This window comes from Empidonax traillii, unplaced genomic scaffold (assembly GCF_003031625.1).
Source record: "Empidonax traillii isolate 1590-97213 ecotype Southwest subspecies unplaced genomic scaffold, ASM303162v1 scaffold1615:size88005, whole genome shotgun sequence".
Lineage (NCBI taxonomy): Eukaryota > Metazoa > Chordata > Aves > Passeriformes > Tyrannidae > Empidonax > Empidonax traillii.
The window spans coordinates 5,519-31,680 of record NW_020956808.1 but is presented as its reverse complement, the minus strand read 5'-3'; the positions used below and the strand labels follow the sequence as shown (position 1 = coordinate 31,680).

At 46.3% G+C, this 26,162-nt stretch overlaps 1 protein-coding gene across 7 annotated transcripts in view; it reads left to right on the top strand.

Annotated features, from left to right (window-relative positions):
- LOC114070599 (transmembrane protein 104) overlaps positions 1–25,691 on the top strand; it is a 28,846-nt gene extending 3,155 nt beyond the window's left edge. For 2 of the 7 annotated variants that reach the window (XM_027908110.1, XM_027908111.1), the window contains exons 3-9: positions 227–348; positions 2,282–2,363; positions 3,268–3,370; positions 3,776–3,856; positions 8,248–8,347; positions 9,100–9,208; positions 25,435–25,691. In XM_027908110.1, coding sequence (XP_027763911.1) covers positions 227–348; positions 2,282–2,363; positions 3,268–3,370; positions 3,776–3,856; positions 8,248–8,347; positions 9,100–9,208; positions 25,435–25,653 — 816 coding nt within the window. In that variant the 3' untranslated portion in view covers positions 25,654–25,691. Of the gene's footprint in view, positions 1–226; positions 349–2,281; positions 2,364–3,267; positions 3,371–3,775; positions 3,857–8,247; positions 8,348–9,099; positions 9,209–10,246; positions 10,514–14,236; positions 14,322–16,317; positions 16,400–25,434 lie in introns of those variants that run through there. The other 5 variants (XM_027908113.1, XM_027908114.1, XM_027908115.1 and 2 more) reach the window with 5 other exon arrangements.
- The last annotated feature ends 471 nt before the right edge of the window (positions 25,692–26,162 follow it).

Below are 26,162 nucleotides of genomic sequence, written 5' to 3'. Positions count from 1 at the left end.
TAGGAAAAGGGAGAGGGATATTTCTTTTTTTTTTTTTTTTCTTTCCAGAACTGTGCTGACACTCACTTTGTTCCCTTTGGTTATCAGTCCTCTCCTCTAGTTATTTCTTGCTCCCACCCTGCCCGCTCAAGGATTGCCCTCTCTGTGTGAGTCTGTGCATAAGTGAGTTGTTTTGGGTGATTCCTGGCACGCTCTGACTGATGCTGGATCCTGTGGCTGGTTGCAGGTTGGTCTGGTTTACATGTTCAACCTCATCGTCGGGACGGGAGCCCTCACAATGCCGAAGGCCTTTGCGACAGCGGGGTGGCTCGTCAGCCTCATCCTGCTCATGTTCCTGGGATTTATGAGGTAGGACATGAGTGTGTGTCTGTGGGGGACTGGAGGGGAGTTCAGTGGGGTGGGGCTGTGAGGACAGTGTTGGCTTTTGCTGCTTTCCTGTGCTCTGCTCCTTGAGACTTGGTCTCTGCCCTGATTTGGGCGGATGCACTTCCTGACTGCCTGCAGTATGGTGCTACATCCCATTTCCTGACTGATGGGCAAGACTTTTCCTCCAGTGCAGAGTCTACTAGGACCTTTCTCCCAGTTTCCTTTTTTTTGTCCTCACTGTGGATACGTTCCATGCTTGCCTCCGTCACGGATCGATTCCCCAACCACCACCCAGGTCACGGGTGACATGGGGTAGTGCTTCTGCTTTGTGACTTGCAGATGTGATGCAGGTGTGTAAGCTCTCTCTGGGCTTCTGGCAATGCTCTCACAGCTGCAAGAGTGTCAGAAAAACAAATTCCTGTATAGCCAGGCCTGTCTTATCTCCTCCAGACCTTCACTACTTGAGACCTTGGAGCTGCTCTCCTGATTTTCCCATTGGCTCACTACGAGCTGCTGCCCAGGTGCCTCCGTGCTGGAGCAGCAGATGGAGCTGAAGGCTGTGGATACAGCGCTGGTGTCTGAGGAGCTATTGATAGAATTGCCATCTTCTGATGGGCTGTGAATCTCTTGTTGCTTGGTTTTAAAATAAAAACAAGAATTTGAAAAATAAAACCAAAATTCCCTCCTGCCTTTTGTAAGAATGGAATTTTGAAGTCCCAGCCTCATCAATAACCAGCTCTCTCAGCCTGAACGTGCCTTTAGTTTTGAGGCAGAGCCTTTGGGATCTGTTAGGTGCTGCTAAACAGAGGAACTGTATGGTCATTACTGGCTGTAGTAATGCTTTTAGTGCCTTGCCTCCTAGCTGGATGCTGTAAACTGTGGGGATACCAGTAACTGGGAGCTTTGGAAGCAATTCCTTTTAGCTACATTAGTATAAAAGCATAAATTCAATGTAGGAAGCTCAGCACCAGCAGAAAATCCTTCAAGGTCAGCAGAAGAACACAAAGCTCCAAACCTTTGTACCAGAACTGCACTGGATTAAACTGAAAAGGTGCAGCTCAAAGGAGTACGTGCCTTGGGAGCTGCATTGCTCTGTGGCTTTTGTTCTGGCGCTTGTGACTTCCTCGTGCCTGCTGGGCACCTTCAGTGCAGGAAAAGTCTGGGCAGAAATTGCCACACAGACCTCAGCACTTCCTTTTATTCTTTCAAAACTAATCTCTCATTTGAGCTCAATAAGCGAGTCCGGCTCCTAAAGCAGTGAGAAACCACTTTAAAGCCTTAAATAAGATTGATTTGAGGGTTTTTTAAAATTTATTAATATCATAGGACTGTTTTTAGCTGAGATAATGACATTCCTTCCATCAGTGACTCTCACTGTCTCCCCGAACAGCTTTTTCCCCTGGCTTCCAGCAACGTGTATTTGCATGCATGTGTGATCTCTCCTTCTTCTATTGCTGCTTTGCTTCTGATGCCATTTATAAAATTATTTAAGAGACTGTAGTACCTTTGCCACAGGCCCTAACAGATGAGTTTCAGAATAATAGTGTGCTCATCCTAGGCTGTAAAAAGAGGAAGGAAACTTGCTTTCTAGCAAAGGGCAAAGTCCTCTTGCTGCCTTCAACGCACAGAAACACCAGGAAGGTGCCTTCCAAATATCTAAAGTGTCTTATTGTATCTGAAGGCGTGTTATACTTTATTGCATTTTGTGGTCTGCTTGAACACCTGAATCTCAAGAGCAGAAGGGAGCAATAAAACAAGATGAAACACTACCAAAACAGTGTGTGGGGAGCTGGCAAAAGGGTTGGTTTTGCTTGTTTTTTTGCTCCTACAAACAGATGGGAATAATTCTCCATCTCTCTTCAGTGACAGTTCTTGACTGTTATTGATGATATCAATTGAATTCCTCTCTCTGTAGCTATATGACTACGACCTTTGTGGTGGAAGCCATGGCTGCTGCAAATGCCCAGCTGAGATGGAAGAGAATGGAAAAACGCAAGGTTTGTGTGGGGTTTAATTTTACGTTTTCTTGTGTTCTTCTATCCTGTAGGATTTGCCTGGGATTCCTCTGCATCTTTGCCGTGCCTCGTTACTAACTCTAAAGAAATAAATTTCTACTGTACTTAACTTTGCCATATAAAATATGGCTGTTAGTTCCCTGTGGGGTTGCTCATTAAAGACAAGATTTTCTGCTCCTGCTTTGAAAAATCTCTCGTGCTGTTCACATTTCTTACTGATCGTGCTCTCCTTGCCCAGAAGCGCTGCTCAGTGAATGTGGAGAGGTGGCAGCCAATATATTGGTGCTATTTGGAGTGTGCTGAGGACTATAAATCCTTGCTGATCTCAGGTCATTTAACTGGGACAGGCTGGAATGTCCTTGCTGTTACTTGGGCTGTATCCCAGGGAGTGGACAGTTCTGAATTATGCCCTTGCTGTAAAGCTTACTTGTGGCTTTTCTGGATCAGAGGGAGGCGTAATTGTTTGCACTGATTTAGACCCCTGTGTTAGTGGGATGGAGTTAGGAGCTAGACCTGCCTGCTCTGACTAGCTGAGACTTTGTATGTTTAGATTTTTTCCTACCAGTTCTGCAGCGCTGCAGATCTGCCAGAAGTTTCTCACTTCCTTGTGCCATGTATCGCTACAGGAGCTGGCCACTGTTGCTGTGTGTGTGACCTCGGGCTGGGACAGCAGAGCCTGTCACTCACTTCAGCCTGTTCTGCCAATGCCCTCTTCTGCCCTCCACAGCATCCCAAGGGCTCCCTGGGGTTACCTTTGCTTGCATGTCCTGCCCTCCTTGTTAGGGACCTTCCTTTGAGGGTCTGGAAGTGACCGTGACACTGGTGGTGCCAAAGCCTTTACTGTGGGTAGCACATATCTCAGCAGCGGTCTGGTCTTTTCATCCAGGAGGATGATGAGGATGAAGATTCTTCCTCTGGAGTATCTGACAGTGATGTTCTCCTCCCAGATGGCTACGAGCGAGCAGAGACACGGCCTATCCTGTCAGTTCGTGAGTACTCAGTTCATGCCTTCGCTGCTCCAAGAGCTCTTCTCTGCAGACAGTGTCCCAGAGAATTCCACAAGTGTGGACTCCTCTGTCCATTTCACCCTTAATTCCATGTGCTCACATCCCAAAGTCCTTAGCATTTGCAAGATAAGACTCATTGAAAATTCAGTTTACCTTCTGCAGTCTGATAAAGATCTTCTCCTTCTAGGTCACTAAGATGAGAACATCTTATTTTCTAAACACTTTTAAACTAGCTTCGGTAGAGTAATTGGACCAGTGACTCTGCAGCTGTGGAGTCGTACAAACTGTCCTTCAAACTGCTGCTAGAGCTTCCCAAGTGTCCAGGTAGTTTGGCCTCTGGGTTTACTGGAGGGATTGGTTGAAACACTTCTTTTTTCCACTGTGCAGAGAGACGTGGCTCACCCAATATCTTTGAAATCACTGAGAGGGTGGAAATGGGCCAAATGGCTTCCATGTTCTTCAATAAAGGTAAGTGATGCATGTTTTCAAAAGGCCCTTCAGGTCCTCCTGGACACTGTGTATGGCTGTTGCTTAAGTGTGCAAGGTTTTTTCAGTGTGGGTTTGCATCCTGAGTTTGTGATAATCGCACCCAAAAGTGTCGTTCTTTCTCTCTGTGGACTGTGTTCATCCTCCTGTGTGATATTTCTATGAAGTATTTATGGGCCAGGTGGGCCAGAACCTGCTGTGGTGGGCACAGAACCAGCAAAACACTGCAGGTTATGGGCCCAGTTTCTCGAGATAGGCAAGTGTGAGTCAGTGCCTTTTCTGACTGCCCTTCACCTGCCTCTGAACTGCATCTGTCCTCTGTGATCTCCACTCTTTAAAGCAGTGAAGCCCAGCTGCAGTTTTTGCCACTTCCGTCTTGGTTGTAGCATTTAAGAATAAGACATTCAGGCTTCCCTGAGCCCTGTATCGGTTTGAAGAAGAGAGACTTCTCATGGGAGCTTCTGGGAATTGCCTGTGCCTGGGGAATCATCAAGAGAGGTGCTGGGACATGAACTGCTGAAAGGGTCCCTGCTGAGCATATGACAGGTAGCTGGCTTGTGTTTCTGTTTTTAAATGCCTCTTGTATGCCAGGGAACAAACTTGTAACCGTATTGCAATACATCCCTGGCCATTGCTCCGTGGAACAGAGATGCAAACCACAATGGTAGAGATTCTCAAACCTGTAAAACAGTGTAATGAAATGCTGTGCAGAGGCAGAACATCACCAGACACCGTGGCTGTGCAGTTTTGAACCTGTCAGGCCCCATTTATTGTGGAAAATGATGTTTTCCCTTGTTCACTGGCCACCTTGCAAAGAGGTGACAGGCTGGTTTTTTCCACTATGTTACATCAGCATTGTGCCAGCATTAGGCTGTTGCCTCTGAAGGACAGCTGGGCTTAAGGAGTGAAGATTCTATGAACTATTACTTCTGATTTTAAAGTCTAATTGGAAAAAAAAACTTTTTAATTTTCATGCATGCCTCTTCTAGGCTTTTGTAGATTTGAATCACACAGGACTATCAGAATAATCCACCTTGGATCAGGCTGCCACATTTCTAGTCAGGGAAGAGAAGTGTGTCAGAAGCGTCTTGTTCCTGGTCTCGCCTGTAGCACTGAGTTGCTCTGACCTCAGAGAAGTTTTTCCTTGTTTGCTTTGCTATCTATAAAACACCGTGAACACCTCCCTGTCTCTCGATATTCCTCTGAGGAGTAATATTTGGAAGTGCTTTGAGGGCAATCACCATGTAATGGGGTTTAGCAGTGTTGGTTGATGAGGACTCAGCTGTGGAGGGCTGGGGGGGTGTCACAGGAGACAGAGTGTCTTCATAATCAAGTTTCAGGAGGCCCCTTCTTTGCATATTCCTCAAAGGGAAGCTGAAAAGGATGCCCCAAAACCAGGCAGGTGTTGGACAAGTGCCTTCTGGACCTCTCTGGTGCTCGGACACTAGAGGGTGCTGGGAATACGTGTCCTCTCTCCGCCGGCACCGATGTAGCTTCTGAGCAAAGTGAAATAAACTGCTTAGTACTCTTAAATCTTAATCCCTCTTCTTAATGTTGCTTTAGCCACAGTTATCTGATTTCTGTGTTAGGGATCCTCCCCGGGGTCTACTGAGCCCGTCGCAAAGGGATGAATCTGTCTGCAGGAAGGCCACTGGAACAGCTGCAGACCATGGCCTGACTTAACTTGTGACTTCCAGATGGGAAGAGTCTGGGGCAGCTGTAACTCATTTGCTGCTTTCCCTTCCTCTGAGCTCAGCAGTGAGGCTTCATCCCTGTCGCTAAGTCCTGGTTCAGAGACACCCTCTGTCCTGGGAGCAGCTGCAGAGACAGACAAGTGAAGTACCTCCCTCTGCAGATCCGTGCTGAGGGGCTCCCTCCTGATGGCTGCACAGAAGGGCCTTCAGTAAGGGCTCAGTGACCAGTGTCTGCTGCCTTGTGCTGAGAAACTGGGCCACACTGGGGAATTCCCAGCTCCAAGCACCAACCCGTGTGGTTTCACAGCTCACAAATGTCTGGGTGGGTGTTTACTCACGATATACGAAGCGTGGATCCCAACCCAGGGTGTCTGAGGGCTTTACAGCCTTCAGAGGGAAGGCTGGTGAAAGCTGTGCGATAGACCTCAAAGCCTCTGATTTCTAGTGAGTTCTCTGCTCCTTTCCCTTGACTGATTTTTATTTTCAGCAATCTGACAGGAGTTGAATCCGCAGTCCTAGGAGGTAAGCTGGGGATAAATCTCAATTTCAGACTGTCTGTTTTCTTAAAGGGAGCTGACTTAGGTTTAGGCTGTGAAGAGCCTCTGTGCCCTTTCGAAAGAGCTGGCTCTGAAGAACTGCTCTGTTTCTTGTTTTAATTTTTTTTTTATTTTTTAATGTGCAATGTTGGGTGCTTTCTTCTGGGACCAAGCAGTCATTTATTGCAGTAATGGATTCCAGGCACATCTATCATACTGTTTCCTCACGGGAAGTCATTGATTCTTTTTTCTCCCCGTTTTGTGCCCAGTAATGAAAGTATTGATTAGGGAGGGTCAGCAGCAGTTTATAAAAGAACTGATGGTAAAGTCTTCCTGTGTTCGAGAAGGTGAGTTTGGGAGAGGACTATCACTTGGACTTCCTACAGACAGGAAAGTCTGCACTGAAACAGGGATATATAGTGTGTGCTAGTGGGTGCTGGGTGGTGCTGCTGTGGTTGTGTCAGCCTTATTTTGTGTGTGTGGGGCAGCTGAGGCCTGAGACCAGTGGAGATCCCAAAACAGAATCTAACTGAGTCTGTAGTACTAAGCTTAGTGTGTCTGCAGTTTCTATCCTATTTCTGATATTTTGTTATAACCCTCAACCCCTTTTAATGGGAAATTGGAGAAAACTGGTAGGTCGTTTGTTGCTGTCTGCAGAACAGTACAAGAGAGTCCTTCACTGTGAAGCCATCTTCAATCTTTCATAGAGCAGGAAAACAGGGGGAAACTATATGGAATGACCTGACAACTTCTGTAATATCTCCATTTGTCTCTTTAGACAAACCAGGAAAAGTCTAGAGCATTGACTTAGTGCTGCTGTACAGAAGCAGGGAAGTTTTCTTGCTGCTTTCCTGATACAGCCCCTTTTTAGGAATATTTTATGCTAAGTAGGCTCAGTATATTGAATAATTCATTTAAATGAAGGAAAATGGCTATTAATGTTTTCTAACATCCTGAGGTCCAGGGCCAGTATGATGGCAAAACATGAGAAAACTTTGGGGCACCTAAGCTGTAGAAATAGGAGTCCCCATTCCTGCAGCAGTGCTGTCCTTGTTGGTAGTTGTCACAGCTGTGAGTGTGAGGTGAGGCTTGCACAGGTGAATTGATTTGCTCAAGCTGCACTAGGATTAAGCATCAGCTGGCATCACACAACTTGAAAGTATGGGCAAGTTCCTTGAGCTGTTTTCCTTCAATGTCAACTTCCTAAATGAAACAAATGTGAGGCTTTTTTTCTGTAACTCACCTGTCTCTGAACTAAAACGTCTTCCAATTTGTTTTTCCTTGCTGAGATTTATACAGACTTGCTTGGAAGAAGAGAATCCCGTGGTCTCATCAAGCATTTCTTTATCCCTGCAGATTTTAGCCCTCCACAGCAGTATCTTTTTGTGCCCCAGTAAGGCTGTTCTGTGCACCCAATTGATTTGTGCAAGAGTTTTTTAATCTGTTAGGTGAAGCCAGAGCAAGCTTTAAAAAAAAAAAAAAAAAGAAAAAGAAAAACACCCAAAAAATCAGTAGGGGCATGAACAGCATATGTGGTGGTGGAAGGGTAAGAGGGCTTAGAAACAGAGTTTTAAAGCTTTGCAGAATTGTACCTTGGCTCAAGTTGCCAGTGGTAGGGAATCTTCCAAAGCAGCTCCATTTCAGCCCTGTGGAGTCTGAGCTCTGCAGGGCCAAGTCCCTAATGTGAAGGTCCTGCAGGTTTGCAAGCAGAGGGTTTGGAATCATCAGAGACTAAAAGCATCTTCTCTCTGCATTTCACTGTTTGTCAGACTGTGCTCACACCGAGTCTGAGAGCATCAGCTGGATGTTTGCCTGTGGCTGTTCCAAGCTGACAGCTTCGTCTGGCAGGTGACTTATGTGAGACCTGTTGGTCTTGACTGCAGGATGGGCTTGAACAAGAGGGTTTAGTGTCAGTGCCAGGTATTGAAGGAAGCAGAGGGGAGCTCTGAGGCCCCTCATGCCCCATCAGATCCTGTGCCATGGGGAGTTCCCCGAGCTTGGGTGGAGTTTGCTGCAGAAGGAAGTAAACTATGAGGGCAAATGGTGATTTTTAAGATCTTTAAAATTTTGTATATTTGAATTGTAGAGTACAAGAGTTTCTGTGTACTCTTCAGTGTCTGGATAATATTTCCTTTTTCTGCAGTGGGTGTCAATCTCTTCTATTTCTGCATAATTATCTACCTCTATGGAGATCTGGCAATCTACGCAGCAGCAGTACCAGTCTCTCTCATGCAGGTGACCTGGTAAGTGTGCTTATTGCTGAGGGTTTGGGTGCTAATGGGGAAAGAGGGCAGGCTTTGGATGTGATGGGGTTATAAACCTCACTAGGATCAGCTCTACTTTCTGAAGAGTAAAGTGGAGAAATGACTCAAGTACAGCTCATCTCTTGTGGGTGGGAGGGTGAAGTTGCTCTGTATTCCCCACCCGAGTGCCTGCTGCCTGCCTGCAAAGTAGCTGACCTGATTCCAGAGCCCTCAGGTGGGAAGCACTTCCAGCTCTAGCACTTGTAGACATGGGACTTGTTGCTCAAAAGTTTGATGGCAATACTCTGAAATATTTTAGCTTGTCTGTCTCTTTGGGTAAGGGCTGAGATGTGTGGTACTTATTAAGTCAGAGGCCAGAGAGTGGTGATGTTATATGGACTTAGCAGTGGACTGAGAGTGATGCCTTTCTCAAAGAGACAGATAATGAAAAAGATTGGTTTGATCGAATCTGGGCTGGGCTGGATTTGGACTTGTGTCTTGGAAATGGAAAACCTCAGTGATCTCTATATGACCTAAACTCACCAGCTTGATGACTAAATGACCAATCTTGCAAATAACTGCAGGCAATTCAAGAATTTTAAATGCCCAGTACTCGCTGACTTGCTCTGTTACACAGTCCAGAAAGCGGGAGGGAGGAACGGCCTCTGCTCATTCTTCCTTCTTGAATGCAGGAGAGGGGAAGACATCTGCTAGGAGTTAATTACTGTCTTTTGTTCTCCCTCCTTTCCCAGCAGTGTCACTGGCAACCATTCTTGCAGTGTTGGAGATGGCACAAAGTACAACGACACGGACAAGTGCTGGGGGCCAATTCGGCGGATTGATGCTTACAGGCTGTACCTGGTGAGTTTCTGGAACTGGGATGGCCACTGTTGCCACTTAAACTTTGCTTCTAGTGATAAAGATTTCTTTTTTTTCCCTGGAGAGATAATGTTCAAGTTCAAGTGAACAACACGGTGTGAAGCTTTTGGTTCAATCTGGCCGTTTTGGCCAAATACCTCCTTCCTGTTCTTGGTGATATGGCTCTGTGTGAACTTGTTGGCCATCAGAATGATCCTTATGGTTTTGAGATTGAGTTCTGTCCGTCTTGTTGTGTAGTTTTATATTGCTTAAGCAGGTGAGATGTTCTTGCCAAAGGCTGGGTTTTTCTTCAGTGGGTTTTTCAGTGGCTGGCTAAGTAATATTCACTTGGGGGTAATTGTTGTCAAGATATTGAAGTATATTAAGCTCACTCGACTGCTTTAGAATATAAAATATCCTGAGTTGGAAGGGACCCACAAGGATCATTGAGTCCATTCTTCATGTGAATAAAATTGTTAATGCTGCAGGAGAATCTGCTGTTTGAAAGATGATGGAAACAGCCAGCCTAGACAACATCCAGTGCTGTATGCTGCTTTAGTAATAGCTTTGTCTAGTTCAGGATTGTCTATTGCATCCATTACTGTGCTGGGGTTCTGCTGTGCAACCAGAGTTTTTCCCAAAGGATGATGAACGTGGCATTTCTAGAGCTTGGGGAGTGTTGAGTGCTCCTACCTGGAGACGTGTTGGTAGGGCAAAAAGAGAAGAGGGAGCGATGCCAGTACTGTATAGTGTGGCTTCTGTTAAGGGTCCTGGTGAGAATTTCAGGAAAAAGGAGTGAGAGTGGCTGTGTGTGCACAGAGAAATCCAGAGAAAAAGACTATTTGAGGCAATTTTGCAGTTAGTACATTTTGGACGTGCAGTGGATCACATCCCTGAGTACACTTGTTCCAACGTTATTGCAGAAATAAGAGCTGGGCCTCAGAAATATTAGGGAATGTCAAAGTCTACTTAATTATTTAAGAGAAATATTATTGCTTTATAAAATTGTGTCTTGGTCTGTTTCTTTAAAACTTCCAGAAGATTGAAGATTTCCTTCCTGAATTTCAATAACTCTCCCTGACCCAGCAGAAGGAGCTAGTCAGAAAAGGCAGACATGCATTAATTACTGCCTGCATCTCTCGGATATTATGTCTATAATTCATGAAGATAATTGTTGTTAGGACTTGCAAAATTAAAAAAATTAAGACTGTGTAAGCATTAGACTTGCAGTCTGTGTACATAACTCTCAGAGGAGCTTTTCCCTCTGCTTGTCTTGTGGATTTGGAGAATAAATATCTGCAAAGTCTTCGCTAGTGGTTAATCCTTTCCTGCTCCGTGACTGGGAGGAGGTTGCAGTGCTTTTTCTGCTGCCCCTTAGAAGGAGGGAGGGATTGTTTGTGGGAGAACAGACCAGCCTGTAGTGGGTTACTGCTGGGGGGCAGTTCTCACCATCACTATTTTCAGGGGACTGCTGGGTATCAGCATGACCTCCAAGTGCCTTTCTGTTAAGGTCTCTAATGCTTTTTACTGGGTGAGTATGGGAGTAAACTGGGACTTTGTTCTACCTCCAGTTCTGCTAGTCCCACTCCCTGCTTGACCTGTGTGGTTTCATTCTCCAGAAAACAGAGATGATGGTGACTTCTATAGGGAGAGGTAAGAGATGTAATCATTTATAAAACATTCAGACCACAGTACTGACCACGTCCTCGAATTTGGGCTGCCTCTCAGGTGGCTGTGATGGGTCTTATTTTTCCCTCTCTCTCTGGGTTAATGTTTACCCCACTGTCCTGTTTGCAGTGTGGACAACTAGTGACCAGCTGAGCTCTTGAACTTCCTGACAGAAACCTGGAAATGGGAGGGCAGGAGGAGGAAGTCACTTGACTCCAAGTAAAAAATTCAGTAGTAAACCATTGTAATTATCTCTACACATTTTGTCCAAGCTTGTTGTGTATAGAAGTAGAGTTTTGACCATGCAAGAAAAGCTGAAACCTGCTTGTCTGAAGAGGAAAAGGCAACGTGACAGTGAGGAGGGGTGAGATGCATCAAGAGCACAGCTTGGTCCCAGGGGATCATACCCACGGAGAACTTGCTCTGTTGTCTTAACTTTCTTTGTTGAATTCTTGCTTGATGGAATAATTTGGGTTCCACGTTTCAGTGGACAAACAAGGTCTCTTTTTGCAGACTAAGTTCCCCTGTGGCAAGGGGACAGATGGACACTGTGATCCCAAAAGAAAACAGCTGAGTTTTTGGATCAGCCCTTTTGTCCTAGATGTCTGCCTCTAGTTTTCTTACCTCATCCTAATACTGTATTTAGGTTTAAATGACTTTTAGGAGAAAGATGGGTGGATGTAACTGGAACCTCTTGCCCGTTCCAGTGAAGCAGTCCTCTGGATATGTAGTATTATATTTCATACTCTGTGCATGACCCCACAGAAAACCTATTTTGGACCAGCATGAGAAATAATCTATTTGAGGTTTTCTGGGCAAATGGTGCCAATGGGAGCTGTCTTGTGCCAAGTCCCACCAGTCTGCCAAAGACCTGTGCTGCCTTCCTCCTGTCGACTCTTTCTCTCCCAACACAGTCTCTTCTTTTCAACAAAAATAATTTCAAACATTTACTCTTCAAGCTGGGGATGGAGAGAGGAATAATGACTGACGTAAAAATCCTTTTTCACGCCTTATTGTCCAAAAAGGCCTCTGGAAGCTGTCTCTGCACTGATTACTGTGAATGGAAGCTGAAAACTATGTACATAATGAGAATATTTAGACAGATTAAATTCTTCTCTTGAGACTTCCTTGTCTGTGCAGCATCTTTATTGCTGCTCCAGGATTTCACACCTAAGTGTGACTGCAGAGTCTTCAGAGACCACTAGGCCCCTATTAACCTTTGTCTGAACAAATGGTTGTCTCGCTTCTTGTTTATAAATTGCTTTGGAAAATAAAGCCTTGCAAGACAAATAAGTGAAGGCAAGTGCAGGAAATATGTAAATAGACTTCTCCTGTCCCATCACTTGCTGCTAGTATTTGCCTCCTTTTTGGGAGGTTTAAAGGGTGAGCCTTCCCATGCTGTTCCTTGTCTGTGAGGGCAAGACCCTGCAGGCCAAATGGGCTGGAAGGAAGGTGTGTGTTGGGCAGCCCAGCGACCTTGTTGAAGGCAAGCACTGATCACAGTTAGAGCAGATCGATGGCTTTCTATCTTTGCTTCAGATCCATCACCACCCTGTCATGTCCTCGACAGCTGGAGTGACTCCCAAGTCCCTTGGCTGTCTCTGGCAATGCTGAGGACGGGGTCGTGTTCTTTCCCTGCTGAATTCACACTTCAGTGCAGTCACTTTATCATGCTCTCTGTAAGGTCCATGGGGCCTCTGCTGTGGAGCCTGTGGGGCAGGGGCAGCGGATTTCAGTTTCAGATCTTTCGTCATAATACTTCCTTGTCTGTCTGTTCCAGTGATGTAGAAATGTGACATGATAGCCTCTGTTTCTAGAAAGCAGATACTGAAATAAATAAAGAGATTAAATCCTGGGGATCAGCAGCCATTCGGAGTGTCTGATCCAAACTGCTTTCATGACCTGGCAAATGACGCTTCTCTTCTGCACCAGGGCAGCTGTTGAAGTTAAAACCTCTACTCCCTTCTCTTCAGCCCTCCTCTCCTGGCAATCTGGGACATGGTGCCTCCTCATGATGGAAAGGAAATGGCTTAAATTCTCAAGGGGAGCCGTATGCCTTTGAGGAGAGGGACTGGCACAGGTACTCCTGGTAGCCTGGCTCGGTAGCGCGTCAGAGCTCCCAGGTGCATCTGTTCTGTCTGAGTCTCTGTTGGTTTTTTTAGCTGATTGGGAAAGGGACGCGGCATCCGCTTGTGCCGGTTCACAGATGCTGCAGTATCGCAGGCAGCCCAGCGGGTGCAGGCCGGGCGAGGATGGGAGCGCAGATGGTTTAATGGAGATTATCCCAGTTGGAAACGTGCTTGTGCAGTGAATAAAATGAGCGGGCTCGCAGGCGCTCACCGTCCCTCTTCAGGAGGGGACAATGTCACCCCGGCCCGACGCTCTGATCAGTGACCAGAGCGGGGCTGGGCTGCAGCTTTGGGAGGCTGTGCAGGGGGGTGAGGAGGAGGTAGTCTGAGGACACACGTACAATTGCTCAGTGCCAGCAGAACTTAATCGGCAAATGCGAGGGCTGTGCTGATAAGTGTTGATGTAGATCCCGTCCAGGCGCGGTGCTGCCTTCCCGGCCGGCTCTGGGCTGGAGCGCCGTGCTTTGTGCCGCTGGTGTACGTGCTCTGCTTCCCTCCTCAGCGTTTCTCCTTCCCAGCTGTGCTTTCACCCTGCTCTGGGTAAAGGTAGCCCTGATTTTCGTTGTCAAAACGGATCTTTCCAGATGTGTTTACCTGCACTAGGGCAGTTTTACTGGCTTGTTCAGCGTGCGGTGCTTTGGTGGCCTGTCTGTGGTTGCCTTCTGGCCTCGGTAGCTTTTTTTTTTGGGGGGTTTTTTTTTTTTTTTTGCTTTGTATTTTGCCTCCCAGCAGTGCTATGAGAGGAGCCCTCATGGCAGTACTTGAACATCCATGCTTGATCTAAGCTGTCTCTTGCCAACTGGGAGCTGGAGCAACAGAGCTGGAGCAGTGCTGCGAGCAGAGTGCCGCTTCCAAGGGCACCTGGGTTTGCTCCGCCGCTCCCTTTGCAGCAAGTGCTATTTCTCTGCCCTGCCTTCCTCAGCTGTGCCCTGCAGCAGCATCCGGTAATAAATGGGTCACAGCTGCTATCTCCTGGATATTCATTCTTACAGGTCTCAGTGTCTAGAGACCTTGAGAACCAGTGGTGAGGAAGGAAGCTGCCTCACTGGCTGGAGCTGGAGCAGGGAGGGCTGAGTTTGCAGCACTTTAGTGAAAAAGGCCTGGGGTGTTTGTTGTGGGCTGCCAGAGTGAGCCAGTAAAAAGAAAGAAAAGCCAATGGAAGTTTATCGTGATGGTGTGAAGCCATCACCTTGTTTAAATAAATTGCTTAAACTGTAGCATTGTTGTGTTCTAGGTTACCTCAGCTTGCAGTAAGGATGCATCAGGACTGGGGCACTATTAGCATGTCACCCTGCATATCCTATAAGAAGTTATTCATGGTAAGACCTTCTTGCCAAAAATACTGCGTTATATTCCTTACCACAAATGCTTTGATGTGGTTTATTATGATACTGATATAGAAATAGAAACAAATGTGCAGAAAAGGCAGCTGTTACTTATGCGGTTCTGAAAGCCTTCAAAATAGAGAAAAGCTTCTCAAGGATCCAGAATATTGTGCCATTACTGTGTACTCAGGCATCTGAGTTTTGAGCCGTTGCTCTGGCAGGAGAGGAATTAGAACTGCATTAAGCATAAATTTCAGTAGCCCTAACTGTTACAGGTGCCTCTGAAATACAGCTTTGCTTGGCTAAAAGCCCAGTCTCAGGGGCTGATTGGAGTCTTCTCATGCCTCTCATCTAGTCAGCTTCCAAAAAGTAAGGTCAGTTAAGTTGTTGCTTTGGTCTGAAGTGGTTGAAGAAGTACAAGAGCCAAGTTCAGCTAAAATAAATGGTGTTTGGATGCGGGATGGGAAGGCAAGTCTCAGCTCTTTTTATTGTGCAACTAATAGGTTGAAATTGGCACACAGCCTTGTTAATATGGCATAAATCCTGCCCCCTTCATCCTGGTTCATTCTTCCGTGGGCTCATCAATAAATTCTTTTGACTGCTCGCTCATCGTATGCCTGTGACAGATGAACTGGCTCTTCTGGAGGTTCCCACAGCCCTTGTGCTTCCTAATGCAAAGGGAACTTCAGATAATAACTGGCCCTGTGAATAACAGGTTCATCCTGAGCTGGCAGGAGGAGAGGCAGACAAGTGTGGTGTTGTGGGAATGAAATATAAACTTGTTGTACTAGTGACCTAAGAGCTGGAGTTCAGCTTCTGATGTGTGATTTTTCTTGCTTCCTTGTAACTGATGGCATTTTGAGTAAAAGAAACATCAGCCAGAAGGCAAAGCTCCCTGCTGCTAGGGCTGGGTGGGAGAGTCAGCCTTTGGTACCAGACTGAAGCAGCTGCAAGACCATGGATTGAAGCAACTAGCATTAATGGATTAGCTTGTCTCTTTTCACTGGAAAATCAATATTGCAGGGGACTGGAATCTGTTTTCTGTACAGAGCTGTCTGTTCACTTCATAATGAGAAGTGGGTTTTTCCTAAGTGGAGCTTAGGTTGTGTTATCACTTGGATGCTGAGCTGTTCCAAAGGCCCGATCCTGTCCCTCTCCTGCTGCACCTCCAGCAGGCTGGCAAGGGCTGTCTGGAAGGGAGGGGTGCTGTGCTGATGCTTATATGCCCAGCCAGGTGTGCTGCAGGGGCTACCAGCCCTTAAGAGAAGCAAGGTGGCTGATGTGACGGGCAGAGGCCGCTGGTGAGCTCAGACACATTTCTCTGTTTGCTTTTGGGCACTTCCTGCAGGTGGGAACTCATCAGTGGTGGTACTGGGCTCTAACCACAGCCCCTCTTCCCAGCACAGCCACCCTGGCAAGGCTGAGAGGCCACGCTGCTGCTTTCCCTGAATAAAGCTGTCCTTTGGAGTCAGCTCACTTGGACAGCAAAGGCACCAAAGCTGACACTGTTCTCTCCTGATACTGGAGACCAATCTCTCCTAAATAGGGCAGGTGTCAGAACCGATAGCTGTGATCACCCGCTCCCTACACCAAGTTGTAACGGTTTAAAAAGGGCCTTTTAAAATTCCTTTCTTGGACTACGCTGTTCCAGCAGACTCACAAATCTTTCATTTTCAGAACACTTGTAGAAAATAAGTAATAAATATCCCCTGTGCAGTGTTATTTTGTGCAGTGGTAGAGACAGCATCCTAGAAGCCAGAGCTGGAGAAGACCTGTTAAGTCAGCTTAAACACTCCCCTGGGAAATGCAATATAAGCCTTTTTCTCAACAGCATATTTTCCAGTATTTTGTTCGGTACTTTAACACCAGCTTTGTTTTTAAACAGAGGTCTGACCTTGCTGCCTGCCTGATTCACATCAGCATTTTCGAGTAAGACAGCAGTCTTGATCTCTCATCCCCTGAAATGATCATTTAATTCCTTAATATACAGGTAGAAAGCACCAGGGCTGGAGAACTGTGCGGTTCTTCAAACATTACCAGAGGCTGGGGAGGAAAGAGCTCTGGACAGACTGGTATCTCTTCATACTCCTAAAAAAGTCTGCAACTTCTTAATATCATCCTAAATTGCGCTTTATGTCTGGGTGAGATCACTGACGCTCTTGTCCAAAAATGTGGATTTTTGGACTACATCAGCAAATCCCACACGTGGCTCATGCTTCTGTAAGCAGGACTATAAATACAAATAATGCAGCTGGGATTTATCTTGTAAGTTGAAGTGGGTATAATGCTCTGGGGCAGAGCTGATCTCCGAAGCCTGTTGCACCAGTTCGTTGTGCACTGTACAGGAGGAGGCAGAGGAGGAGGCTGGGAGCAACAGGCACCCCACTAGCCCCCGGGGCACCAAAGCTTTATCTCTTCTTTTGTGCTGCTGCTAAGTAGTTACAAAGTGCGGGATGTTTCCTTCCCTTCAGGCAACTCCTGCCTGACACAGTGAGCAGGGTTAATGCTGTCTATGAAGCTGAATCCTCCAGGCAGCTGGAGAATCCTGTGAAACTCAACTGAGAAGTTTGTAGGGGAAAAAGTAAAGAGGGAAAATAATGGCCTCCTTGTGGGGGCACTGCTGGTGTTGTGGCAGAATGTTCATCCTTGCAGAACCCAAGTACCTCCTACCCCTGGCAGCTTGTAGCTTGATATGTTTGCAGGGCCCTCTGTGCATCTGTGTCGTGCTGGTCCACATCTCCCTCGCTTAGTGCTGTCTATCCCAGGGGCTTCTGTAGTCAATATAAATATTGTTGTGGTTGCCAATGCCCTGCCAGGAGAGGCTACGAATATGTGGGAATTTGGGGAAGTATCCGTGTGTAAAGATGATGCCCTCGCACTTCGTTGGAGGGAACTCATTAATCTCTCCTACACTGCTAATAAACTGGGCAGGCAAGGGACAGCTCCTCAAGGTCACCCAGTGTCAGGAAGGAGGAAAGCTCCACTTTCCTACCCTGTGGGAGATCAAAGCAAGCTGGTGATGGGGGTACAGCCAAACTTGGCTCTGCAGCTCCTCTGCTGTCCTTCCAAGTATCACAACCCAACCATTCAGCTCTCCTGCATCCATCCACTTTGCTGCTTCCCTCCTGCTTGTTCAGATGCAATTAGGAGATGCAGAATAAGGGGGAGCCAGGGGTCAAGGAGGCGGTAAAGTGATTACAAGATGCTGCAAACGGCTGTGCCATAAATACTCCAATGATGAAAAATTAGATGCCAGTCACCTCGGGGTTATTGCTGGCCTCTATCTTTCTCTTGTTGTGAAAAATGATAATGGAAGTGTATTTACCCCAGAGAGTGCAAGCTTGCCGCTGGCTGTGGTCCTGCACACCCCAGGTGTGCCAGGGAATGCAATCTTTGCACGGAATGACTTTCTGAAAACACTTTGTGCCTGAATTCCTTCAATTTAAGTGGAGGAAGAACTCAGTATTCCAGATTGTTCTTTCCAAAGTGGAAAGTTTCTGGTGCTCAAGAGATGGGCCAGCTCCAGAAGCAGGCTGTGGACCTGAGTGAGGGTGGGGAAGGGAGAGGAGAGCAGCACCCTCAGGTACTGCCTTTGCTGTCTGTGTGCTGCCTCGGCCTCCCAGAGCTGCACGTAGAGGCCGCTCAGTTACTGGCTGGTCCTTGGTGTGTTGGATGCCCAGCAAGGTCAGAACTTGTCAGGAGCTGGGACAAGTACACTTCTTTGCTGGCTGAGCAGTCAAAATCAAAACCTGGTGGTGGGCTAGAGCCTTTGAAAATCTACAGATAATATTCAGATCTGCTGAAGTTGGTAACTTTGGGGACACAAGTGCTTCTTTCCATCTCTTGCGGAAGATTTTCCACTTTGGAAGGGGCTCTGGGATCACTGGAACCATAAGAGGCAGCATCCAGCTTAAAGGGTACTGTGGGTGTGAGTGGGTGAAAAGCCACTCGCTTCGCTGGCAAAAGCCAGCCTGGCAGCAGCTGAGGTCTTAGTTCCTGGAGGATGCCTCCTCCCTGCCTGAAGGAACTGGGGAAAAAGGTGGGGGAAGGTTCCTCAGTGCCAGGAATACGCCTCCTGTGAGTTATGACTATAAACCTCTGCCAGGTGTCCTGAGAGCGGCACGTTAATTACCGGAGCTGCTGTGGCAGCAGATGCCTGCTGTACCCAAAGCGTTACTGCCCTTGTTTCTTTATCTATAAATATTCCTTGTGGGATGTCTGGCAGCTGCATCCTCCTTCCATTGTGACTTCCTGACTCTACAGGGGATCTGGAGGTTAAAATCCCTCTTGCTTCCCAACTTCTTTGAGCAATCCTTGTTCTGTAGCTGGTTTATCTCTTTTCAACCAACTTTGAGCTTCATAACAGCTTGTCTGCTGATAACTTGCTGCCTATCAGCACAGCCCCTGCTGCAGCCCTGCCTCCAGCCTTGAGAGGCTGTGGATTTTCAGCTTTTTTTTTTTCCCCATCTCTCTAAAAAGCTCCTTCCTGAACAATCAGACTCTTTTCATGTATTTATATTTGTACTGTCCACTGCAAGGGGTAAAGCTTTACCAAGGAAAGCTTGGATCGCCGCCCTCACTGATGGGCCATCTGGCTCTCTAGCTCGAGATATGAGCTCATGCAGGACAGAAACATGGCCTTGTCACCTCAGTGAAGGGGAGGAGAGATAGCAGAGGGGACACATTGTTCGAGACCCTTTTCCCTTGAGATGTTTTCTCTGAAAAGTCCTGAGGCTGTGGCAGGAGTGACTGGAGCCTGCCGTGGAGTAGCACAACTTGAAGTGGGTGCAGAGGAGCTACCAGAGGCTGCAGGTGTGTGTTGGAGCTGCAGTGTGATGAAGCTGTTTTCTCTATATAGGAGTCCCAAACAGGTGTGGAGAAAGCACCTTGCATTTATTATTTCTCTCCGAAGTCAGCCCTAAAAATTCATTGAGGATGTGAGCAGACACCAATTCCTAAGAAACTACTGAAGACGATAGGTTTGGTTCAGCCTTCTAACCAGGGATAAAACCTCTGACCTGTGTCCATGCTGGTAAATCAAGTTTTGCTTTTTGGGCCTTTTTTTTTTTTTTTTCCTAGATGTGACACACTCTAGTGGAAAGCACCTGAGGTGGGAACAGAGCATCCTGGTTCTCCTGACATCTCGTTTGTTCTCTGTTCTTGCGCAGTCTGGTTTTGTTGGATTGTTTCGTCTGTCCCTTCCAGTGCTCATCTGAGTTGTGAAATAGCTCTGAGCTCGGGGACGTCTTGCAGAAGCAGAGCGGGTGTCAGAGTTGCCACTTCTGACAGCATGTAAGAAATGTCTGCTTTTTCCTGCCATGCTCAAGGAGACTTTCCCTGAGCCCTGAATCAAACAAAGCTTCCTCTGGGAAGTGCTCGTTCAGTCTGTCGGTGCCACGCTTTGCTGCGGGAATGCTGTGTACCCACAGGCCTGGATCAAGCACCCAAACCCTCAGCTTTCCTGCCAAGGTGTCAAAGTCTTCCAAGGAGGGCGATCCATTTTGTTAAACCAGGGACTTTCTCATCTGATGTCAGCTTGCCCCCCGTCAGAGTGGGGCTATTGCTGTGCTCTGTCTTGCGGGACAGAGGTACTATTGCTCAGCAGCTGTGAAATCTAAACATCAGTATCTGCAGAGATGGAGTTGATACCATCCTAAAATGAAGCTTGTCTGACGTGTCGTCACTTCTGTCACGGGGGGAAGCAAGAACTCCAAGGAATGATTTGGTTTGGGGTGGATTCTGTTTTTGAATGAGGGTTGGAAGGCTGAGAGGAGTAGAAAAGGAAAAGGCAGGGTGGCTGGGGCCCAAAGAGAGACAGATATTTAAGGAGTGAGTGCTACAACATCTCTCTTACCTCTTATCTTCACATTAAAACTGAGGGATCATTGCCCCGTTATCTGGAACTTATTAACTTCTCATTGGTATGACAGCTCTGTGCTGCATAAATGCATTTATTCAAAAACTGTCAAATTTTATGCTCTGCTCCTGGTGCATTTGCTGCATTTAACAAGATTAATCTTCACAGTCTCACTTTGCTCAGGTAAATATCCTGCTTCTACCCAACCTGTCTGAACGTTTCCAGGTTCTGAATCAAGAAGAAGCAATAGCTACTGTTTTTAATTCGCTACTTGGCAAGCACCAAAGACAGATACAATTCTTAGAGATGACTTTGTGGAGCATAAAAACAAGCAAGTTCTGATGACAGTTACGAATGAGGCTGGCTTTTGAGATGGTCCTCTTGCAAATGTATGCAGGCACTAGCCATAATGCTGTAACTACTGCATCTAATACATGAATCAGCCACGTTTGGGATGCTAATTGTGCTTCCTGAGCTGTATTGGCTGCCTCTGTAAAAGCCACATGCTGGGAAGCAGATGAAAGCTATTGAATTGTACTGGTTCAGAGTGATGGATGGACCCTTCAGGTCAATAAAGAACCTGTTTGGTCAAACAGCCCTCTGACTGGCTTGAAGCATGTTTGTATGGTCTGAAAGACTCTTGGCATTAGCTGGCCATCACTTAGTGGTTGAGAGCTCTCTTGGTGGTCCTCTTGGCTGAAACTAAGCTGATAAAAACCAGCCAGATGTCCTATTAACGCTTGATCTTACTCTTGCTTTTTTAAGATAAGCCAATAAACAAGGTTACATAACCAAGTTTTATCATAAGAGCTTTAATAAAATATACTTTTAGAAATATATAAAAATATATAAAAATATATTCCAGGCAATGGTAAGCCCTAGCTAGTTCCCCCGTGGCAAGAAGACTCGAGTTGACCAGCCTGCTTTTTCATTTTGAAATACTGAGAGCTGACAGGTACAGAGGCTGGGAAAGTGGTGTCAGCGGAGTTGCCGGCTCAGAGAACCTCCCAAACCTTGGTGCCTGTACTGCTGTGGCTTGGCTTGGTGGGAGGAATGGATTTGAAGACCCTCCCAGGGGTTGAACAAGCTGGTGTGCTGCTCGTGGCTCCTACTAACCTGTGGGGAAGAGTGTAATCCAGGGTGACAAGCTGCTGTTCTTTCTTCTACCCTCACTGGCTTCTCATTTTCTGACTGGAAATGTCAGTAAAAGCAAGGAAAACAGTGGTTTTTCAGTCACTAGCATGCTGGATCTTCATGCCGTTTTTCAGCATAAGAAAGGAAAGAAAAAGAAAGGATTTTACATTTATTTGCTGTGTGTGGGTTCCACATACCCTCCACTATGAGCCTGGGGACTTATCTGGCCTTTCCTGTTCAATGGAGGAGTTTGGACAGAAATTAGGGAATCACTCTTAATAGGCAGCCCTGTGCAAAAGCACTGTAAAGGTTTCCCTCTGCCATCCTGTGCATATAAACAGTATTTAATAGATCCAATTCTCCTCCTTAGCCCAGGGAAGCATTCCCTTACCTTCTTTGAGTATAGCAACGAATCAGCCACATGTGCCTGCTTGTTTCTAATAGGAAACCACTTCACTAGTAGAAAAATCTTTAATCAAAGTAGATTATGCTCATTCTGCCTTGGGTTAATTTGCTGAATCTCAGTAAGAGAAGGATAAACTCCTAGAAAATATCTTGGTTGGCTCAAGAGGTGAACTGGAAAACTTGGGAGAGCTTTTTGATGTGTCGGGGCTCTGCGTATTTGATTTCTGGCAGGCGTGACTGGTGCAGGTTTCTGTGTAGGTTTGAATTACATGTGTAGTGGAGCACCTTGTAAATTATTTCCCTCTGGGAGAGGCCTGAGCTTGGGAAACATCAGGTGGAAAGTTTGGGTATGTGTCTGAGGTGCTTATTTGGGGTTACTTTTTCCTTAGGGAGAAGTTATGAAACTAATTAACTTTATGGGTCAGAAGAGCATTGAGGTGTCTGGCACCGCGAGGTAGAGAAAGCAGACATCCTCCTGCTAAGCATTGTGGTCTCTTCTCATGCTTTTGGGGATGTTTTTAATAGGGTTCCTGGCCTTGGGACTCTTCTGAGGGTTGATGATGAGATTAGCTCTAATCCAGGGACTAAGTCCTTGCTCCTTGTGTCCTGGCTGTTGGTGAGGAGCTGACCCCTTTGTCCTGCCCTGTGCTCAATCCGATAGAGCTGTACACCACTGTACTTCAAAATTATGTTAATCTGGCTGTTTACTGCCCTGTTCTGTCCAGCTTTTCTCCTCCCAAGCAGTCCAGTGTGTGCTGTGGCTTCCCTTCATAAAAGTGGTTGTCAGAAATCCCTACAAAGCAGGGCACCCTCATCTCATTGCAGGCCTTAGCGTTGTTTGTATCGATCCATGGATATCCATCTTGGATCACTAATGGGCATCAAGTGGAAAAGATAATAAATTTTTATTGCACTAGAATTAATCTCTCACTTGGTTCCTCTGGACCAGCTCCAGGATCTTGTTAAGAGCAGAAGATACTGATCATGCTAAAGGATGGGAGGGGAATCCAGCCATTCAAGCACAACGACCTGGGTCTGTTCCCTGAGAGCTGAGCAGTAAAGCCCAGAGAGGAGCAGAGTTGAAAGCTTTGCTCAATGGATTTAATTGTTTAGGGTGCTGGAGAATCCCTGCAGAAGGTGGAGAGTAAATCAGAAGAATTCTCGTGCTTCTTTAGCAGATGTTGGGGAGTATGTTAGAGATACAGGTTCTCCCAGCACCTGATGATGCTTTTGGTGCTTTTCAGTCCCAAATCTACCTTAACACGGCTCTTTCCTCGGTGTGTGAGGCAAATCTGGGTTTCACACACAGCTGTGTGCTCGGTGATTTTGTGTCAATCCTTGCTATGGTTTGAGGGGCTGTTTTGCCGATTGGTTCTGGTGCATTCTCATTTGCAGCAGACACCTGTTCCTTAATTATCACCATCCTTCGTCCGTCTCTTTGTGTTTCAGCGCCTTCTGACGCAGGAGCTGTTAACGTGATTTGAAGGGAGGCTGTGTTGAGCAGTGTCTGTTTTGGGGAAGAGCAGGTTGAAATAGATTAGTCACAAACTCAAGAATAATTTTCAGTAAGGGAGTTGGTGTCTGTGGTTTTCTCTGGATCGTTGCCCTACATCACTCTTTAGTCTAAAGTTTTATTTAGTCCTTTGGGGTTTGTGCACTGTCCTAGGACAGAGTGGCAGTCTGTAGAGAGCGGAAGAGCAGGGTTAAGCTCCTGATTAGAAGAAAGGAACAAGAGGGAGAAGATTAAAAAGAAGGGAAAAGAAAGAGGCTTTTAACTGGCTGGTTGGCTTCTGTGTTAAAAATGGAAGTGTCATAACTCCTAGTGCTGGTTTAGCTTTTAGTCTTGCCAGTTATGCCTGTGGTGGTGTATTCTGTGTGATTTCAGTGTTTTCTCCAATAGCCATCAGTTGCTTCACAAATCTGAATTCTGTGCATGCTTCCTGTCCTTTTTTTTTCCAAGCAGAAAAAACAAGCCTTGGTGTAAGTGATGGCCTCAGATCAGGATATGTCTTCACCGAGTGATGAGTCAAACCGAGGGTTCTCCCCCTTGGTCCCCTTCTGGGTTTACTTTGGTCATCCGAGAATACTTGTGATGCGAGGCATTTCCAATTTGCCTTGCAGATGTTCTGAAACTGTCTCAAAAAAGGTTTCTTGGGGTTGTACTGGTCTTAAAATAGCTTGGATTCTGTTCTGTCCCTGACTCTGTTGGGGTCGACAGAGACCTTGAGGCTCATCAGCCTGCCCCTTTGAGTCCCAGTTCTTCACTTCTAGTGACACCTTTTCTCGAACTGCTTTAAGAAGTCACGGAAAAGAGCAACGTGTAAATATTAATGTTGAATATTTGTCTTTAAAAATCCCTTTGGGATGCTCTACTAACCTGGTCTCTGTGTGTTGTTGCTTTCTAAACACTGCCTTCTTACAGCGTTTGGACCTGTTAGTGTATCACTAGCTGGTGCTATCCCATGGATGACAGGCAGGGCTCTCTTCTGTAACACCCATTTTGTCTCCTTGTCACAAGCAGCTTCTCTCAGTCTACATTCAGACCACAGCCAAAGCCTGCTTCTTCCTGCAGCAAAGCCTTTTCTCTTCTCTTTGGGGTAGGTGGGGCTTGAGTGCCACTTGGTGCCCAGAGAGGTGACAGTGCTGCAGAGGACATCACCTCTGGGCAGGGGCTGGCAACACGCTTGCCTTGTGTGCTCTAGGAGAGTGCTAGAAGAAACTCCCATGGGAAGCTCTGTAGTCCAGATTTGTAGGATGAATCTTTGTTGGATGTTTTTGTAACCCAGCTAAAAGAGATGCAACAAACCGGTGCTGCAGCAAACCCCAGTTTAATTTGCCCCATCCCTGGAAGTGTTCAAGGCCAGGCTGGTCAGGGCTTTGAGCAATCTGGTCTAGTGGAAGGTGTCCCTGCCCATGGCAGGGGAATGGAACTAGACGGTTTCAAGGTCCCTTCCAACCCAAACCATTCTGTGATTCTATGAAACACTGGTCTCTTAATACACATCTAAGAGGGCAGTGAAGAAAGGTCTCTTTTCATTGACAGAACCTTTAATTTTCACACTGAACTAAGTTCTTTCTTATGAGTATCTCTGATTTTTTTTCCCTCACTTTACACAGGTCCAAGCTTCCAAGTCAAGAGCTGAAATGTTACACTATAGCTTCCTATTATATGCTTTTCAATATATAAAAAACCCTATATCTTTTATACAAGCAACTTAAAGCCTGGGGGAAAAAAGTTCCAGGCAGACCTGGCTCCATTGCCATTGAGCCTGGGATACCCTGAAGCCACCCCATCAATGTTAATGCAAGCAGACTGGTCAGGGCTATTGCTATTCAGACCTAAACTGAGCATGTACCCGGGCAAAGAGGCCACAGTTTAATATTTAATGTTCCGTAAGGCTGCACTGAGAGCTTTTACTGAAATGTGTCAGTAAAGGAGTGCTGGAGCAGTGATAGCAAGTGGCCAAGAGCCAAGAGGATCCTGAGCTCTACTTCTGCCCCAGGCATGTTCTCTGATACCAAACAGCTCACTTGACCCCCTGTGTGTCAGCCAACTTAGCTGTAAAATTCAGCAACAAAAGAAAGCTTCATGACAAACGGACATGTCTGGAGGTGAACCTTCAATGCAAGCTTTGTTCTGCTAATGAATTTGTCTTACTGGCAGAATTTCTGGGTTTTAATCTAATGTGTGTGTTTTTGTTGTCCTTCCAGGCAGCATTCACTCTCCTCCTGGGTCCTTTCACCTTCTTCAATGTGCAGAAGACCAAGTATCTTCAAATCATGACGTCCCTCATGAGATGGATAGGTGAGTCTTGGCAGCATCCCGGCCACCCCTTTACCACTGATGGAACCCGAGTCACGTCACTGACGCTCCTCTTTGGCAAGATGTTCCTCTTTGGAAGCAAATGCTTTTCAAAACAGCCTCTTTGAGGACAATTGTGTAGGCCTAATAAATCTTTGAGGAGAAGGATTTCATTCTAGAATGAATTTTCTGATTAAAGCAAGACAAAGTGTTCTCAATCAGACGTGGCAGGTAGATGAAGTTTTAGTCTGGTTTGTGTGAGAGGCAGAAAGGGTTTGGAAGAGTCTCCTGCCTGGGGGCTGTCTGTGATATCCACCAATTGTAAGTTTCTCATTCTCACAGCATGTGTACAACAGACTTTGAAGAATCTTTGTTTTGATCCGAGAACAAAAGGCACTTCTGTCAGACTTTCCACCCTTAGTTTTATCATCTGTTTGCATTTTATTTTCCTGGGTCTTCCTTTATGGTGTAGGATGTGCTGCATTGGAAACCCCCAAACCAATGTGTGTTGTCCTTGGGAAGCCCTGCTCCCGTAAGTTCTCTCTAAAATCTTATTGCCAAGAACTTCTGGGAAGACAGGTCATTCCCTTAAGAGAAATAAGACATCAATACCTTTTTTCCTTTTTTTTTTTTTTTT